General features: G+C 44.4%; 1 protein-coding gene across 4 annotated transcripts in view; it reads left to right on the forward strand.

Annotated features, from left to right (window-relative positions):
* UBR4 (ubiquitin protein ligase E3 component n-recognin 4) overlaps nt 1-13,004 on the forward strand; it is a 115,581-nt gene that overhangs the window by 51,078 nt on the left and 51,499 nt on the right. The window contains exons 50-61 of one of the 4 annotated variants that reach the window (XM_026660057.1): nt 1,102-1,165; nt 1,654-1,788; nt 2,431-2,605; nt 3,829-3,969; nt 4,408-4,529; nt 5,977-6,088; nt 8,242-8,372; nt 8,514-8,691; nt 9,688-9,792; nt 10,989-11,126; nt 11,621-11,795; nt 12,663-12,759. In XM_026660057.1, coding sequence (XP_026515842.1) covers nt 1,102-1,165; nt 1,654-1,788; nt 2,431-2,605; nt 3,829-3,969; nt 4,408-4,529; nt 5,977-6,088; nt 8,242-8,372; nt 8,514-8,691; nt 9,688-9,792; nt 10,989-11,126; nt 11,621-11,795; nt 12,663-12,759 — 1,573 coding nt within the window. The remainder of the gene's footprint in view (nt 1-1,101; nt 1,166-1,653; nt 1,789-2,430; nt 2,606-3,828; nt 3,970-4,407; nt 4,530-5,976; nt 6,089-8,241; nt 8,373-8,513; nt 8,692-9,687; nt 9,793-10,988; nt 11,127-11,620; nt 11,796-12,662; nt 12,760-13,004) is intronic. The other 3 variants (XM_026660054.1, XM_026660056.1, XM_026660053.1) reach the window with 3 other exon arrangements.

Consider the following 13,004-nt stretch of genomic DNA (forward strand, 5'->3'; position numbering starts at 1 on the left):
GTGACCAGAGAACTTGCCCAGTCCTTATATTATTTCTTCTACCCAGTTTTTAATCTTATGTTCTGCTCTCTTTCCTTGTTCTTTATACTGTCTCTCCTCTTCCCTTTCCCCTCCTGATCTGTGTAGCTTGGCCCCTGTTACTCTGTTCTGTGTTGCTCTCTCCGGCTGTGTTGCGGTGCTCCTTTCAATGTGTCAGTTGAGCATTTCGGGCAGTTTCATTGCGAGGCAGAGAGGAGTGCAACAAGGGAGAATTGGCACAAGACTGCAAGTCCTGAATAAGACTTTCCCTGTGGGCGAGCATTTTACTAATATGCCTTGCCTAGGGTCAAAAGTGGTCGACTGAAGGCTTTTGGATTTGGGTCTCTTTTGTAACCCATGTTTTGGACATACCTAGGTGCATACCTAGTTCATCTAATTGTATTGCTGGAGCATTTGGGATGAAACTCTAAATTGGAAAGAGTACCCTCTGCGAAAATAGCAAGTGAGTACAGACGCTCCCCGGGTTACGCAAACCCGACTTACGGAAATCTGGACTTACGGGAAAAGTTCTGTAAGCTTTGGTTTTTTTTTCTTTTTGTGTAATTCTCGGAGATATGTTCCCGATTTACGCAAAATTCGACTTACGCTAGGCGTTCCGGAACAGAACGCTTGCGTAAGTCGGGGAGCTTCTGTAGAATCTTGCTCCCTTAGAAAAAGCATAACCGACTTTTCTCATGTGTCATACCAACCCTTGATCTGCAGTCATATACGTCTGTGGGCCATGGTGAATTGGTACTGTCAAGACAATCCAAGTTATCCCTGCCGCAGGCAGCATAAGGAAATGTTTTATCCTCTTTGGTAGAGAAAAGCCCCTGTCTTTCAGCTGTGGATTATTAAAGCAGTCCTAAGTTTGTCTGTGAGCGTGAGCCAGGTTTAACTCTGGTCTGTAACACAATGAAATGATATGCATGGTGCCTGTGGCAGGTTTTATCATGCTTTGATTTTGTACTTGGCATTCGTTAGCGGTTTCTGAGCTACTCATGACTGTAGCCTGCATAAAGCAAAGTGCTAAGGAGAGAGAAGGGTGGCTGTACTCAAGCCTGCTTTCCTTTCTCCCTTCAGGCTAGTAGTGAGTTCTTTAGAAGCACTGGAAAGCTGCTTTGCTGTAGGACCAGTCAACGAGAAGGCAAGTAACTTTCTGAATACATCTTGAGCTTTCAAAGACGGGGGAGGAGGAGAGAGATCAGCAGCAGCTCCTGCAGCCCTAGGGGCCTGATACCAGAAGAGAGTCGCATCCGTTTTGCTCAGAGCAGAGATCTGAAACTTGAGTTAGTGAAAAGCATTTGAAACTAGTTTTAAATGACAATTGGCATTTGCGTTTATTGCTGGTGGGAATTTTTGTGCTGCACAGTGACCTGGTTTGTGAATACAGCAGGGTGGGAGCCCAGCAAACCGAAGAGGAACTTTCTGATGTATAAACCTAAAACACTGTCTAAATAATAAAGGTAGCCTCATGTCAAAGCAATATTGAATCAAGGAGGAAACCTACATTCCTGGGAGGGGGAGGTAATGCAAGAAGGATGAAGCAGGAGTGATTGAGAAGTCAGACTTGCATGCCCATAGCACTTTCAGTGGTAAATTTACTGAAGGCTTTTTGTCTGTCCCCGGGAACAGGAAAAGAGCAAGGCTGCAGCTCAGGAACTGGCTACCATACTACTCTCAATGCCAGCTCCCTCCAGCGTCCAGCAGCAAACCAAGAGTCTCCTGGCTAGCCTTCACACCAGCCGCTCGGCATACCATAACCACAAGGTAAGCTGTTGGAGGGTTTTCCAAGCCTGCTGTAACTACCCAGTGGCATGGCTGACGTACAAGGTGCACCCAAAGGACATCTATTCCAGGCAACATGTGCCTGCCTGCCTGGTCTTTATTTCCATCAGAGAGTTTTGTATTCATGACACTCTGAAGATTTGGATGTGAATCCATATTTTAAATAAAGAGTAACAGTTAATCTGGGGGGAAACACATGGGTATCTTGGGACATGCTGAAGTTAGTCTGCAAATTATGTCCTATAGGTCTGATGTCTGCAGGGCAACCAGGTTTGAATCAAATACTGTAGAACAATATCAGGTAAATCATGGTTAGACCTGAAAAATCTAGTCATACCATAAAAATGTAGACTACTGCATCGTCTAACCCAGTAAACAGCTGTGAATTGATACCCTTTTAAGTTATATAGAGAAATGAAAATCCATTCTCCATGTGGAATTTGTTTGTCACTGAGTGACTTCTACTGCTGCTGACACATGTGACAGTGATGGTGGTGAAGAGTTAACAGGGAGTTCGCTTTTTAGTGAAGGCCAAATTGTCCCATCTACTCCCTCCCACACTAGCTCTTCAGACCTTTGCTGCGGCTGTTCCCTTGTTTGTCTTTAATAATCCTTGCTTTGCAGGATCAGGCCTTGCTGAGTAAAGCCATTCAGTATTTGAGCTCCTCCAACAAAGAAGGGAAGGACCTGGACCCTGAAGTGTTTCAGAGGTTGGTGATCACTGCTCGATCCATCGCTATTATGAGGCCAAACAACCTGGTCCATTTCACGGAGTCAAAGTTGCCACAGACGGAAACAGGTGGATAAACCATTGAATTTCTATTTTTGTCTTTATTGAACTTTCCCTTTTATTATTTATTATTATTTATTTTTTATTAATGGAGATATCCTATCTCCTAGAACTGGAAGAGACCTTGAAAGGTCATCGAGTCCAGCCCCCTGCCTTCACTAGCAGGACCAAGTACTGATTTTGCCCCAGATCCCTAAGTGGCCCCCTCAAGGATTGAACTCACAACCCTGGGTTTAGCAGGCCAATGCTCAAACCACTGAGCTATCCTTCCCCCCTTTGGATAGTTGTGTATATTTTATGTTGTTTTGCTTGTACAGCTGCTTTATATAAGGGCTGGCAGTTCCCAGATGCATTTTATCCTCCGTGGTGCATGAGTGACCAAAGAGACTTCAGCTCACTGAGATGTAAAGGCTCATGTGTTGTGTATTCTCTCTCCCATACTTTTGGGGTCTGCTGCCATCTGTTCTACATACAAGTTGGGTAGTCATTGCTTGGGTCTCTAATTCAGAAACATGCCATAGAGTGGTGCTGGTGGCAAGTGTCCCAGACTAGATCCAGCACAAAGGTTGTAAAGGGGTCAGTTGAGACTGACAAAAGCCCACTGTTACCGGCCTGGGGGGAGGCAAAAGTCTGACCATCTCCCGCTCCTCCCCAGCCCCTAGCAGCTACTGGGATTGTTGAAGATGGGAGAGTTGGGGCTTTAAATGGGGTCCCTTTAACAAAATTTTTTTTTTAAATCAAGTAGAAATGGCAGGGACAGGTCTACGAGAATAACATTCATTAGACATTTGGTAGCTCTTCTGATCAAGGCATTGGCTGCCTTTCAGCAGTAGTCAATATCAACTTAACTCAGTGGTGCCTTGCTTGCTAACAAACTCTCTTCCCCTTCCCTGCCACTGGTGATGGTAAGCTTAAGGCTGAACTCTGACAGTGAGAGATGTCCAGAAGACATTGTATCCCCTGACAGATAGCTGGGAAGTGGGGAGGCAGGGAAGATGCAGTTTCTCAGATAATTGGGTCTCAGGCTATTTAGAGCATTATATGTCAGTATTGAAAAAGATAGGCACCACTTTAAGCTCATGACGTGAGTTCCAGATTTAAATTAATTTTTCACATTTTCCCCCATTGCATAAAACAGTGGTATGAGTGTTACAATTTTCCTGACTTTCTGTGACCAAAATCCTGCTTTGTGAGTCTGCATGGTTCTGATGGTTACTTTTGGCCCTTCACAGAGGGAGGTGAAGGAGGACGGGAAGCCCAGAAACACACTGAAGGAGATGGGTGTAGTTTTATCACCCAGCTGGTCAACCATTTCTGGAAGCTACATGCATCAAAACCCAAAAATGCCTTCCTGGCTCCTGCCTGCTTACCAGGTATATTAAAGCTGAACCTTGTCATTTGCCAAAGTGGAGCTTGTGTATTTTTGAAGCAGCCCATCTGAAATGAAGCTAGTAAAGGGAAAAAATGTTTTAATATTTGCTTGCATATTTCCCTGTTAAATGATATGAATAAATGCCAATCTAATGCTTTTATATCTTGTACAAATACAAAAAGCATAAGAAGTGATGGCTTATATACCTCGCCACAAGGATGGAAGTTTTTGGTGGTGGTGGAATGTTTTCCAAGTAATTATGTTTTTATACTTTTAGGGAACTTGTCTGTATAAACTTCTTTGGTCTTCATGTTTTATTATTTTTTATAATGCCAACAGTGTGCTAGTCTGTTTACAGACAGGTATAAACAAAAGGGCCCTTCCTGAAGAGCTTAGTCTAAATAGTCATTCACAATCCTACACTCTTGTTCCTACTTAGGTCTGACGCATGTTGAAGCCACAGTCAACGCTCTGGTGGACATTATCCATGGATACTGCACATGTGAACTGGATTGTATCAACACAGCATCCAAGATCTACATGCAAATGTTACTCTGTCCTGTACGTAATCTTGCTGTCATTGTATGCTGGTTTCTCCTGTACCACTGACAGTGTGAGGACAGCCTAACACAGGCAGGGTGGTACGAGAAGGCTAGTGGTTTGTGTGGTCAAAGCCCCATGTACTCTGTAGCAACTTCTGCAGTTAACTTCTATAGTCAGGCCCCTAGATTCTGCACCTCTGGATATTCTTTAGCAATCTCAGATACATTATAAAATGGAGGTTCTTGTTGAACTAAATGTAACTATGCATAATGCAATCAATGCCGTATCCCTGGTTTTATTTAATTTTATATTACATTCAATTTGTTTTATTTTGCCATTGACTTAATTTTATTGAGGACACAACTGACTTTATGGAAACTGGCAGGAAAGAAGCTGAAGTCTTTGGCAGCTGGGGCTTTTGGCTCCTGGAAAGGTGTGAGAGGTGGTTTAAGCACACTAGCTGTTTTGGCTATGATCAGCAGTGAAATAGATAAGAGGTGACATTTTAATCAGTGCCCATTATATGTCATAACCAACACCATTGAAAGGAGTGGGGCAGTTCATAGAAGCTCAGAGGAGCTATTGTTTCTCACACTGCAAATTCAGACAGTACTGAGTTGCTTTTATACTCCTTTCATGTTTTTAAGGTCATCTTCGCAACCTTAAGGGCTAGATGGTTTTTTTTATTAATAAATGAAACTTTTACATGTGGGTACCTGATTTGTGATAAAACTCTAACTCTGGAATCATGAATTACTCAAGACCCTTTTTATAGTATGTCCTTGGTCAACCTGTGAATTCCCAGTTTTCTAAAAGCAACCATCTGATATTCAACAGTATTGTCCTTTGCATAATATGGGAGGGTGTTGGGGCAGGAGAGGGCTGAAAGACACCTGCTAGAGATTTGATACCAGTTCAGCTGCCAGTGTAAAGGTAGTCACTCCTTACATTCCCGGTGATGAAATCGAGACAGTGTAAGCTCAAAGTTGGTAGAAAAAAAATACAACATAATATGTGCATGGGCAGAAAGAATGTTTGACCCGATGCTCAAACCACAAAACTGACTGCTGAGGAAATGTGCTTACGAGCAGGAGGCAGACATATTGTGAAAACATCCTATGCATTTACAACAAGGAGTAGTGGGACTAGATCGCCTGTACTATTGGCATCCGTTGTGCCAGAGATTGGTATTATAAAGGGGTAGAAATTAATGGTAAAGAATAGAGGTTGTAGAGAGGGGGAGAGTATATACTGTATGCTTGCCATGTGGTAGCATGGGATAGATGATCATAGTTGCCTTAGGGAATAGTAAAAAGTGTTATAATGGGGAAGACAATAGCTGTGCTATATGTTTGCATGATGACTAATAGAGAGTCAGCTGGGTATTTCTTAGGTGGATTCATAAGGACCGTTAATATACGGGTAAAGCATGAGAAGGTTAATGACCAGTCTGTTTACATTGCAGGATCCTGCAGTGAGCTTTTCCTGTAAACAAGCTTTAATTCGAGTGCTGAGGCCGAGGAACAAGCGGAGACACGTGACGCTGCCATCTTCTCCTCGCAGCAACACCCCCATGGGTACGCATAACCTTCCTCTCCGCTTTTGACTAATCTGGACCACCTTATGCACAAAAGTTCATATAAGATCATGTGATATGAGCTCACCCTTAGCAAGGGGAAAATCCAGGCCTTTAAAAACAACCCACAAACCTAGGTGACCAGACAGCAAATGTGAAAAATCGGTACGAGGGTGGGGGGTAATAGGAGCATATATAAGAAAAAGACCCAAAAATTGGAACTGTCCCTATAAAATCAGGACATCTGGTCACCCTACACAAACCTGATTTCTCAAATTGGCATCTTGTGTAACGCTACATAATGTAATGCTGTGTGTAATGCCCCCACTTAATATATAGTTCCACACTGTTTATCCAGTCTAGCCTGCGATAGTGCAGACTGTATCAACATTTCTGTCTGTACTTTCATGGGTTTAAAAGTTGGCTGTAAACTTTTGCTCCAGGCTAAAATTAGCCAATCAGGTCTCCATCCAAGAGAGAAATATTTTTAGAACTTAATGGCTGGTGGAAGGTGCCACAGTAGAGACGGAAGTATCTGATCTATGGCTAAATGGAGGACAATGCAGGTTTCCTTCCCACCATTGTACCTCTGCCCTGTTTTGGAGTAGCCACATCTGTGTAAAGAGTGTGCATTATCTACCCATCCAGTTCTTGGTATGTCTGCTGAGTCTAGAACAGTGACCACCCAGACAGCCAATTTATTTCATGTAGCCAGGGGTGGGGAACCTTTTTTCTATCCGGGGCCATTGATGCACATCAAAAATCAGTCGGGGGCCACACACAGCTCCCTGCCTGCCCTGGCTCCATGCTGCTCTGCTCCCTGAGGGGCCAGGTGGCTCTGCCTGCCCCTGCCGCTCCCATTGGCTGCGGTTCACAGCCGATGGGAGCTGAAGAGCTGGCACTGGGGGCGGGGGCAGCACGCGGAGCTTCCCTGATCGCACTTGTGCCTAGGGGCTGCAGGGACATGCCGCCGGCGAGCCGGCGCTCGCAGCTACAACCCCACCGGGGTGGCGCTGAGGCTCAGGGTGTCTGGCCCGCGGTGCGGAGACTTGCCGTAGGCCGGATTAAAAGAAGCCTCGGGCAGGAGGTTCTCCATCCCTGATGTAGCCAAGAAACAGTGATCTGAACAATTAGTCACTGCCAACCTGGATGGGTTTGAACTTGGTGTAAGACTCTTTTTTCCCCCATTATCAGTCCCCTGGCCCATCCATGTGGGTTTCCTCTCCCGTATGCAAGGATAATTATTTCCCAAAATGTAGGCGGGGGGAGGGGTGGCACAAGAGGGATTTTGGAAGTGTTCTCTTCTTCCCTCAGCTTTGTGTAGCTCATCCTCCAAAATCTGAAATTTTCTTAGATGGATTCCTACCGACTGTTACTATACAGTTAAAGCAGGAGAAGGTTAATGATCAACCTGTTTACATTGTAGGATCCTGCACAGAGCTTTTCCTGTAAACGATTTTTTTTCTTCTCTTCCACCCCAAAAGCACTGTATTGTGCTGATCATCCTGGCTGAGGAAAGCTGAAAATGGCTTCCTCCAGGATTGGCCAGGGAGTTGCTACAGAGCAACTTGAGTTGTTCCTTTTTATGATACCCTGCACCTGCAAGGACTTAGCTTTTTCATTTTGAGGGTGAGACAAAACCTGAGTCTCTTACTCCTGACTTCCCCAAGACAGCCTGTTAGTCACTTTATAATTGAGTGACCTAAGAACAGTGGCATTGTGAGAGGGTTTTTTTTGCATTATAGAGCTTTCCCCTGTTCTCGGTCTGTTCCTGGGGGTCCTCTGCATCCCTGAAGATGAATCTTTGCATTCCCTCACCTTGAGGCTTCATGTTTGCCTCCCCTCACAACCGAGGATGACTGTACGAAAGTCCCTATGGAGTCCCATCAGTGCTGCTGCTTACATAGAGGGTGTACAGCTTAGAAGCACTCAGATGCTGAGCATTCTACGTCCGTTACAGTTGTCCCAGTCTTTACCAGCCAGCAGAGCAAGAGCGTGGGAAAATACCCTGGGTCTCCCACATAGCTGTGCAGAACTCTGCCATTACAGACAGCACTGGTGTGTTGGTCAGCATTGCCCGCTGCTCCGCGCATTAGTGTGGAGAGAAAGGGATGAGGAAAGGGTGTGTTTGTGAATGGTATTTTTGTGGCCCAGGAGATAAGGACGATGACGACGACGACGATGCAGAAGACAAAATGCAGAGCTCTGGGATAGCAAATGGCGAGCATATTCGACAAGAGAGCCAGGAGCAAAGCGAGGTGGATCACGGGGACTTTGAGATGGTGGTGAGCCCAGAGTTTTTTTTTGTTTGGAGTCTTTATTTTAAAAAGTACTTAGGTTTAGTTTAATTGCGATTGTTCAACCCCAAGCACTCCATTGGATGGGGGTGATCTGGTAGAAGCGCTGTCTGTGTTCCTTCTCCTTAGTCTGAGTCAATGGTGCTGGAGACTTCTGAAAATGTGAATAATGGCAACCCTTCTCCTCTGGAGGCTCTCCTGGCTGGAGCAGAGGGATTCCCACCCATGCTGGACATTCCTCCAGATGCAGATGATGAAACAATGGTGGAACTAGCCATTGCCCTGAGCCTGCAACAAGACCAGCAAGGTAAGATGTGCATGTTATCTGAGACAGATTGGAATCCCAGTTTCAAAGGGCCTTGGGGATTTAGAAACCAATCTTGCATTGAATTCCCTATTTGAGATGGGCACTTAATTCCCTAGGACCCTTTTGGAAAATCTCAGCCTACCTGACTTGTGTGAGGCTGCATAAGAAATTTGAGGCAAAGTTGGAATTGAACCAAGATCTCCTGACTCCCAGTCCAGTGCCTTAAAAACGAGATCATCCTTTCACTCCCAAATGACCATCGGGTGCAGTGGATTGGAACTGGAGCAGATGAGACCTATTAAGCCATGAGAGGCAATACTACTCTTAAGGGGTGGGGCAGATGTTGGTTATGTGTATTTTTAGCTTTTGTTCACATACATTTCTATCATTGCCAAGTTATCACAAAGAGCCTTTGTGGAGGAAGTGTTCTCTAAGGAGGGATTTGAATGAGGAGTGGGTGGCCAACTGGCATAGGAGATAGGCAGACTGCATCAAGTATAAGAGCTGGCATGAGAAAAAATACTTAGATGACTGGGGAACAGTTGGCTGAGGGGCTTGTGCAGAGCAAAGCCAGCAAGATGGAATCAGGACATGTGGGGATAAATGTAAACCAGCTTAAAGTTTTGTCCATTGCGTGTTACCTTGAAGGTATTCAAAGCAGAAGGCTTAGTCATACTGAAAACTTGTCTACGTGATGCCTTAGTCTGCACCAGCTGGCCTGTAAATTCTAATGAGCACCAGCATGGCATGCACTAACTGGCCCATGTGGACTCTGCTAATTCCCTAGGGCATGTACATCTAATGCTATTTCAAAACAATATTACACTAACCTGCACTTGGGAACTTTCCGTGCACACCAGCATGGTCCACACAGTGTAGTTAGTGCGTGTCACACTGGTACTCATAATTTACACCCTAACTTGTGTTGCCTAAGGCACTGTGTAGACAGTTCAGAGATTTATTGACAGTCAGTGTTTGTGTGTTCACCTCTCACAGGGAGCAGCAGCAGTGCACTTGGACTGCAGAGCCTGGGACTGTCTGGCCAAGCCCCCAGTTCTTCATCTCTTGATGCTGGAACTCTCTCTGACACCACAGCATCAGGTAACTGTTCACAAGAAGATATTAGACTCTCTGAGGGCATCTTGAACCCTATAGCAATACTGCCTGCACTGCAGTACCTCCTGCAGGTCACTTAGTCATTTTGAATACAGTTTTGCCAAGCAGTCACCATCATTGGGTTCTTTGCTTTCAAAATGAACAATCAGCCCCAGAAATCTAGAGTTCAGGAGGAAACTTTTCCAGCAGCCTGCTTCCCAGGTCGCACAGCTGAAATGTAGATTGTCGGTGAAACCCAAGAGATCAATTAGCATTCTGCTTTAGAGCTCTTGTGAATTTTTCACTTCTGGAAGAGCACCTCTGCTCAGTTTGGATACTTACACTTATAATGGCAGGTCTGATATGGCACATCAGCAGCTCAAATTATTAGGCTTTCCAGATTTTTTTTTTTTTTTTTTAAATTAGGAAGGTTTAAGGATCATGAACACAGCATATTTCTTTAACCCTTTTTGATCTGTCTCCAACCACAGGGCAACCCTTTCAAGCGCCTATTCTCCATTGTTTGTGAACAAAAGCTCATGCACTCCCTTTTTTGAGCACTACCACTTGTTCTAACAGATGATAGTTGATACCATTCATTAACCGTGCAAATAATCCTGACTTGTGCATGCGGATATTGGATTTAAAGCAGTGCCCAAGCAGAGGGATGATTGTACAGTGATGGAGGCTAGTGTCTGGTCCCTGGAGAAAATTTGGCCCACGGTTTCTAACCTAAGAAGCAGAGCAGAATTTGCTTCTAAGCTCAAGTATTGAGAGCACTACTATTATAGTTGGTTTCAGATGCGTTTGATAGTGTGTTATGTTCCTCCTCTGTTGTGAAAGGTTTTAATCTGAGCGTAATTCTAGCAAGAGATTCTTCCTTCATATAGTAGAGCTGCTGAAGTAATTTTCATTTAATATGCAACCAAATGTAACTCTTCCCAGTGGTTGATAATCCCTTGAATTGGTGGGGACGTTTTCTTTTCTGTAGTTAGACCCCCAGACGTCTCGTGACACCTGTCTAGTCAGAGCTGTCCAGCAGACTCAAAGTAGTGAGGGACATTTCCATATCCTCTTGATTGGTTACTGAAAATAGACACAGAAACCTGAGGAGTCGCTCTTGGCTTTTCTCTAGAGCATGCTCGTTTAGAGTTGTATAAAGACGGTGTTTTTACTTGTAACAGCTCTCGTTACTCTCATAGCTCCAGCATCTGATGATGAAGGCAGCACAGCGGCAACAGATGGCTCTACTCTTCGGACTTCACCAGCTGACCATGGCGGCAGTGTGGGCTCTGAGAGTGGTGGCAGTGCAGTGGATTCAGTGGCTGGCGAACACAGTGGTAATAACACTCAGTGACTTATTTGGCCAGTGCCTACATGTTTTGGGCACTATTTAGATGATTGCACTGTAGTTATTTTATAACAGTGTATGAGAGAGACAAGAATATTGTTTGACAAAAAGGAGCAATTCTTTAGTGCATGGTAAGGGTATGTGGACTATCTTAATGTTCATCTCAATGTGCTTTACAAACTACATAATGCAGGATTCATTTAATAAGTTTCCTGTATTGACTCCATTTCATTTAAGCTCTTACTTTGGGTGAAACCTATATAATAAAAATTGCCCATTCTCACACACAGTTGCTATGTGGTGTTAAAATAATTTGTACAGAAATAAAACTCTTTTTTGGCCTTTGAAGATAGCCACAGACACCTTTCCCCCTTCCTGAATCCAAAGAATGATTATCCCAGATGGTCATTCAGCTTTGCAGTTTGCTATGAGGCACAGTGGAGATCGTGTTCAGTTGTGCTCAGGTCCCCTTTCCTTCTTCAGTGTCTGGCCGCAGCAGCGCGTATGGTGACACTACAGCTGAGGGCCATCCAGCTGGGCCAGGCAGTGTCAGCTCCAGCACCGGTGCCATCAGTACCACCACAGGGCAGCAGGAAGGGGATGGTTCGGAAGGAGAAGGCGAAGGAGAAGCTGAAGGCGATGTCCACACCAGCAATAGGTCTGAAGCTTTATTTTCCCATGGAGAAATAGATCAGAGGGGACCTACACACATGCCACTGATGTTACATTTTCATGGGCGGGAAATGGGCCTAGGAGATACTATAAATCCATAGAGAATAATGAACAGCTGTGATAGAGATCAGAGGCCAAAAGTCCATCTCACTGGTCTCCAACAATTATTGTGCCTAGAGCAAGCCATTGTTTGCCTCCATGCATCTTTCATTCTGCCTTGTCACTTGTGTGTCCCATGAGACTTTTGTCTGAGGAGTTATACTTGCAGGGATGAACAATCTGAATGTTAGACACATACGTCTAGTGAGCCACTCACTAAAACTTAAATCTTGGTAACATCTGACATTCAGTGGGGAAACATAATGTAGGCTGCTCAGGATAGTGTCTGTCAAGCATGCTCTATACTTCAAAAAAACAAAACAAAAAACGCAGTCTGCAACAATCTCACTGCAGTTTCTCATTGGTTTTCCCCTTCTTCTTTGACCTGGCAACAGATAATCAACCACTTTCCCAGGGGTGCCCTCTGCAGATTGGAATGGACTTGTGACATATGTCCCTGGTCAGTTTCATTCTGCAGGTAATTCTGCTGGGAAAAGCACTCTGAAGCAGAGTACTAATTTAATTATTTCTCTGATGCCAGAGTTGATTTTGCCTTTGACATTACTTGCCTGTGAAAGGCCTCTCTGGCATCTGATTTGGCCTTTCTAATTTGGTCAGCTCAAACTTGTCAGGAAGTGAATTTTTGCTGACATATCAGGGTGTCCCATTTATAATGCTTTTGGGTTTCACTTTTATTACAGAATGTCTGACACTTAATTGCTTCATGTCTGATTCTTGATATCTAACTCTCTAGACTGCACATGGTCCGTTTGATGCTTTTGGAGAGGCTGTTGCAGACCTTACCCCAGCTGCGTAATGTTGGAGGAGTCCGTGCCATTCCTTACATGCAGGTAGCTTACTGAGGAAAGATCAAGAGACCCTGTTGTTTGGTGGTTAACAAATATCTAACAATTTTTTCAACAAAATTCTGCTTCCTTTTTTCCATCTTCCTCACCCCACCAACCAAATCATATTACAAGGCCTTTCTCGTTCGATCTTGTAGACCATTCTTCATACCATTGAGTCTCATAGGCAGTGTTCTGTCCCTATGAGTTTCTGCTAGATTTATACTCTGTTGCTCCCCTTCAGCATTCCT

This window comes from Terrapene carolina, unplaced genomic scaffold (assembly GCF_002925995.2).
Source record: "Terrapene carolina triunguis isolate 2854851 unplaced genomic scaffold, T_m_triunguis-2.0 Scaffold714, whole genome shotgun sequence".
Lineage (NCBI taxonomy): Eukaryota > Metazoa > Chordata > Testudines > Emydidae > Terrapene > Terrapene triunguis.